Here is a 6,138-nt window from a genome sequence, read left to right on the forward strand (position 1 = left end):
TGAGCCCAAAACTCGTTATCCTCAGGTACAAAAGCTGTTATATGCAATTTTGATTACCTCACACAAGCTCCGACATTACTTCGAATACTATAAGATCGCCGTGGTCACCGAGTTCCATCTGGGGGACATTCTCCACAACAAAGAGGCCAATGGTCGTATCATCAAGTGGGCAGTTGAGCTCGGCACTTACTCCATTGACTTTAGAAGCAGATCCACCGTTAAGTCATAGGCGCTTGCTGATTTCGTCGCTGAGTGGACCAAGATCCAAGAACCCATTGCCGCCACTTGCCCCAAGCACTGGTTGATGTACTTCGACGATGCCCTTAACATCAATGGTGCTGGTGCGGGCATTCCGTTCATCACGCCGACCAAGGATAAACTCCGATATGTTCTTCGCATACATTTTTCAGCCTCCAACAACGCCGCGGAATACGAAGCATGTCTCCATTGTCTCCGTATAGCTATCGAGCTCGGCATCAAACGCCTCATGGTGTATGGGGATTCCACGCTGGTTATCAACCAGCTCAATAAAGATTGGTCCTGTTCTAGTGAGAAAATGGATGCATACTGCGCCAAAATCAGGAAGCTCGAAGGGAAATTCTACGGTATCGAGTACCACCACGTGGTACAAGATCAAAACCAACCAGCCGACCAGCTCTCAAAGATAGGATCTTCTCGCACCATGGTTCTGCCGGGGGTTTTCGTTCAAGACCTCCTGGCACCATCCATTAAAGAAGAGAAGGAAGTTGAAGAAGTACCCCCTGCCGAGCAGTTGGTACTTGCGGTACCTTCGCTGGTCGCCAATTGGAGGGAGCAGTTCATCAAATACCTCACCAGCGACAAAGTACCCGCCGACAAGATCGAAACCGAATGTCTAATTCGCCGAAGTAAGCATTACGTGCTGGTAGACGGTAACCTGATGAGGAAAAGTGCCAAGGAAGGGATACTGCAGAAGTGCATCATCCAAGACGATGGTGTGAAGCTACTTTATGAAATTCACTCTGGTTCCTGTGGCAATCACGCGGCTTCGAGAATGCTGGTCGGCAAAGCTTTTCGAGTAGGTTTTTACTGGCCCACGACCATCTCCGATGCAGAAGATCTCGTTCGACGATGTGAGGGTTGCTAGTTTTTTGCCAAGCAAATACATGTACCAGCACAAGAACTGCAGACCATTCCAGCTTCCTGGCCATTCACATGCTGGAGACTGGATATGATCGGGCCTTTCAAGCCAACGCCAGGGGGTTTCCGGTATGTGTACGTCGCCATTGATAAGTTCTCCAAGTGGATTGAGTACAAACCACTCATCTCAGCTACTGCAAAGAAAGCAGTCGAGCTCTTTGAAGACATCATACACAGATTCGGTCTCCCGAACAGCATCATCACTGACCTCGGGACCACTTTTACCGGCCATCATTTTTAGGACTTCTGCGAAGACCGGTGCATCTCCGTTAAATACGTTTTCGTTGCTCATCCTTGAGCTAACGGCCAGGTCGAGCAGGCTAATGATATGATCCTTGACGCCCTCAAAAAAAGGCTCTATCAGAAAGAAGAAAAGCATCCGGGCAGATGGCTCAAAGAACTACCAGCTGTGGTCTGGGGACTGCGCACTCAAGCTAGTCGTAGTACCGGCGTATCTCCATATTTTTTGGTCTACGGCTCAGAGGCCATACTTCCAGCGGATATTGCCTTCCGAGCACCTAGAGTAGAAAGTTATGATGAAGAGCAAGCCGTAGCTGTTCGAACAGAGGACGTTGATCGGGCTGAGGAAGAACGTCTGATCAGTTGTATTCGCATAGCCAAGTATCTCGAAGGTTTGTGGAGGTATTACAACCGCAACGTCAAAGGTCGTTCGTTCACGATCGGCGACCTCGTCTTACGTAGGAAGCAAAAAACCGAAGGGCTTCACAAGCTGTCTTCCCCCTAGGAGGGCCCTTACGTCGTCAAAGGTGTTACTCGACCAGGGTCTTACCGCTTATGTGACTTAGATGGAATCGATGTTCCTAACTCCTGGCACATCGAGCACCTTATACATTTCTATCCCTGAAACAACACAGATATGTATTTTTTACTTTCTGATTAATAAAGTTCTGGTCTCCATAATTTGCCTCCATTTTTTTCCTCCATTATAATTTTCACTTACGGTTGACGGGCTATATGCCACTCCATGACAATCTCCAATGCGCTCGCCAAGCACGCCGAAATTGCCGAGCCCAATAACTCCAAATCGCCGAACACGATAACTCCAAATCGCCGAACACGATTTCTCCAAAAAATCACCGAACACGATTTCTCCAAAAAATCACCGAACACGATTTCTCCAAAAATCTCCGAACACGATTTCTCCAAAACGCCGAACACGATTTCTCCAAATCGCCGAACACGATTTCTCCAAAAATCACCGAACATGGTTCCTCCAAAAATCGTCGATTATGTTTTCTCCGGATCACATAAATTTTTCTCCTAAAAATGACGATGATTTTGTGCTCCAAATCTCCTAACATAGCTCGCCGATCGTCGAGCAGCACACATTTTCTTTTCTGTTTTCTATGGAGAAGACCCAGTCTCCGATCCCTTCCTACATGTGCCTAGGGCCCGCGCTCTATGTTATGGTTGGTCGGCTATGGTTCCTTGGTCAAGCCTGTTCATCCTACACGTGTAGGGTCTCTGCGCTCGATGTTATGGACTATGGGCTAGTCAAGGCCTAGATTTCAGGCAGGAACTAACTGCTCGGACGCCACTTTAACCACTTTTTCTCGCCAAGTTACTCAAATTGGACGCTGGGCAGCATGTGTTCAGCTCTAATCTTTATGGAGAACACCAAGGCTCTAATATCCCCCTACACGTGCTATGGGCTCCGTGCTCTGCGTATTAGGCGGTAGGCTACGGCTCCTTGGTAATGCTTGTTTTTTTCCAACACGTGCATGGGCTCCGCGCTCTGCGTTACGGATTATGGGCTAGCTAAGACATAGAGTTTAGTGAAAACTAACTGCTCGAACACTGCTTATATTATGCATAATTGCATTAGGTTGTTAATACAATGATTCTTCATCGCCAAATAAAGCAAGTGGTACAGGCGATAATATCCGAGCAGTTTGTTAAGCTTCGCCAACACCTTCTGTTTTGCCAAACAGGTCTATATCGCCGACAAGCATTTTTGCTGCATCTTCAACATCATCCTCCAGCTGCTGGGTTTCCACGTCGCTCAGCCCCTTGGCGAACCCGCCCCCTATCAACTGGATATCGACAGACGGGTAGTGGGACCGAACCACCACAAGGGCATGAGTAGCGGCGGTCATAACGGCGTCGCGGTTGAAGTTTTTGAAATTCTCCCACGCTGCCTTGCATCTCTGGATGATGGTGTCTAACCCTTGTTGCCTGCCGTCAGGACAAGGTGCCGGTTCAATATCAACGCAGTCGAGTACTGGTTTTATTACGGCGGTTACAGTGTTGAAGTTGTCTTTTTGGACCTTGGCTTCCTGCACCAGCACATCAAACTGTGCCTTGGCTTTATGGCGGTAATCTACAAACATTACAATGGTTCGTCATACCAAAAAAGTACTACAATATTATTTCCGATAAGGGGGTATCTACCTTTCAGTTCTTTGGCCAGTTTATTTGCTCGCTCCAACTCTTTCACTTTATCTTGTCGGATTTGCTCAACAGTCTGGCGTAGCTGGCTGAGTTCTGCATCTTGCTCTGCAAGCAAAATAGTTATTGAAAAAACAGATGGCCAACTATTGCAAAGTACATTTGCTGATAAAGCATATTGGATTTCTGCTTGGATACATTCTCGAACTGCTCGCACTTCTGATCGAGCTGCTCGGATTTACTTTTGAGCTCTCCGGTTTTCTTGCTCAATTGCTCGGACATATTTTTTAGCTCCTCGGTTACAATCGACAGTTGCTCGGATTTCTTCTTCAGCTGCTTGGATGCAGCCGTTAGTTGCTCGGACAGAACCACCTTCTGATGTTCCAGGTCCTGCGAGTTAGACTCCGCAAGGTCCCACTCGCGCTGGGCCCTCTTAATACTCTTTTCCAAAAGATTTAACGCCTCTCGGAGTTTCTTGTTCTCCTCGGCGAGGGGCTCCATCCTCTTCATCAGTTGGTGCCGTTGCTTGGCTGTTCGAGCTATCCCCTGCGGATGAACAATGCTAGTGATAAACTTTGGTCTCCAACAACATGTATCAGTATTTCAGGCGCGGTACTCACCTCGATTTGAGTCATAACTCCAGCAACGGTGGATTTCAACCTCTTTATCTCCCTAGTGGTGTTTTCTTCCTCGACAACTACTACCTCTTCCCTGCGTTTTCAGAGAATCCAGATGGACTGGACTTTAGGTTCGGCACGCTCGATCTCCACAACCTCGTCCTCCTCCACCGTCGCTCGAGGCACCATTGGGGGACTCTGTGGTCGGACAGCCGCTCTGACCACTCCTAACATCGCTGCGGGCGGTGCAAGTTGCTCCTCGACCGTTGTCAGAGTTGCCTCCTTAGCCTCCGGTGCATCAACGACAGCTTCAGCTTCCACTTCCAAAGTATCGATGTTTTTATTCGTAGCCTCGGTCGCTGTCGCCGACCGTGCCTGTTGTGTGTGCTAATGATTCACCGCCGTCAGGACCGCTGGGAGCGGGGGCTGACCCATCTTCTGTTTGTTGAGCACTCGGGGACTCCTGGATGGGAGCAGTCGGCATTGTCCCTACTGAGGATCCGAGCCTCGGTGTTGCCCTACGTAATATCGGCCTGTCAGTACCCAAAAGAAATCAAGGAATAATATTATTACTCCAAGACAAATATACTTATGGTTTGGTCTTCTGATTCAATTTCTTGAACCGGCGATGCCTGCCTGATCCCCTAGGCGCTGCTGCTTGGTCTGCCTGATGGGAGGGTTCCTACTCTTCTATAGTAGGCTACTGCTCTGCTTGGTGCCCTAGAGCCTCCTCTGTGTTGCTCTGTGGTTATTCCCCCTTGTTGCTCGAGGACTCCGGTCATCTACACCACCGGGACTTCCGTCGTTGCCTGCGCATGACTCCCCCTTGATTCCTGCTTAGGGACTTCAGCACCCTTCAATGGCTTCTTCGTGCTCGGCGGATGCGCTGTTTGGTTTTCATCGTCGTCAGACCACTCCAGCACTATAGTCCTTCGCGGTCGAGCACTTCGGTCATCACCAAGCGAGATGCCACCCGATTTGTGTGCAGTGGAGCCCGCGGTTTTCTCCTTTTTTGGATCGGCTCATCTACCGCTGGTCTTTTCCCACGGATCTTCTCCGATACCTAGGATGGACTATCTGATGAGGTGCTCGGCTCCTCCTCTTTGGGCTATAGCGGCTGCCGGATGTCTACTCCTTTCGGCCAATTGGCTCTCGGCATGCTTGAAAAGTATATTGCCCTATCCTATGAATGGATCTTTACATAAGTAAGTCAGTCCTTTGCTCGACAATCGATGCTTGATCAATTCAAAATGAAGTGGTTACCTGAGGAGGCGGATTGGTGCGGTTGAAGGCCTTTGTTCCTTGTGGCCAACTGAATGAGACGTTGGAAGTGAATAGGTCCATGGCCTAGTCTATTACTTCTTTCTTTGACAGCCGGTCTATGCTTTCCCGAGTACCGTCGTTGTCACCTTTGTAGTTGAACGCCGGGTGGGCCCTCTCTTTGCAGGGCTGGATGCGGCGCACTATGAAGCTAGCTGCAACCAGTTCACCCCTAAGCTCCACGCCCTTAATCAAGTCAAGAAGCTCCATTACTTGCTCCATGTCAGCACTGTTGGGTCTCTCTGACCGGCTACTATGGTTCTCCGGGATGTGGTGGACGTCGCATCGAATTATTGGGTGACTTTGTTTGATTTAGAACCACCTGGAGTTCCAACCTTTTAGGGAGGTGTTTAGCGGTACGTTGATGTATTCGCTGGCCATCCCATCCCTAAGCTGCAGGTACACGCCACTGACCACCTTAGAACCGCTGCCCCCTTTCTTCTTCAGACAGAATAGGTGCCTAAAGAGGTTGAAGTGTGGAAGAACACCAAGAAATGCCTCGCAGAAATGGATAAAGATCGACACGTTCAGTATGGTGTTGGGATGCAGATTGCAGAGACTAATCGCCCAAAACTCCATAAGATCCCTCAGAAAGGGGTGGACAGGAAACCCT

The 6,138-nt window shown here is 49.1% G+C and overlaps 1 protein-coding gene across 1 annotated transcript; it reads right to left on the reverse strand.

The window, feature by feature from the left end:
• Positions 1–3,095: 3,095 nt before the first annotated feature.
• LOC136464305 (uncharacterized) lies at positions 3,096–5,747 on the reverse strand. Its single transcript, XM_066463273.1, has 6 exons — positions 5,615–5,747; positions 5,469–5,517; positions 4,209–4,299; positions 3,831–4,134; positions 3,592–3,696; positions 3,096–3,520 (listed from the first exon to the last, which is right to left on the reverse strand). The coding sequence occupies exons 1-6, from the start codon at positions 5,745–5,747 to the stop codon at positions 3,096–3,098; spliced, it is 1,107 nt and encodes a 368-aa protein (XP_066319370.1).
• Between the last annotated feature and the right edge of the window lie 391 nt (positions 5,748–6,138).

This window comes from Miscanthus floridulus, chromosome 1 (genome assembly GCF_019320115.1).
Source record: "Miscanthus floridulus cultivar M001 chromosome 1, ASM1932011v1, whole genome shotgun sequence".
In the NCBI taxonomy this organism is placed as follows: Eukaryota; Viridiplantae; Streptophyta; class Magnoliopsida; order Poales; family Poaceae; genus Miscanthus; species Miscanthus floridulus.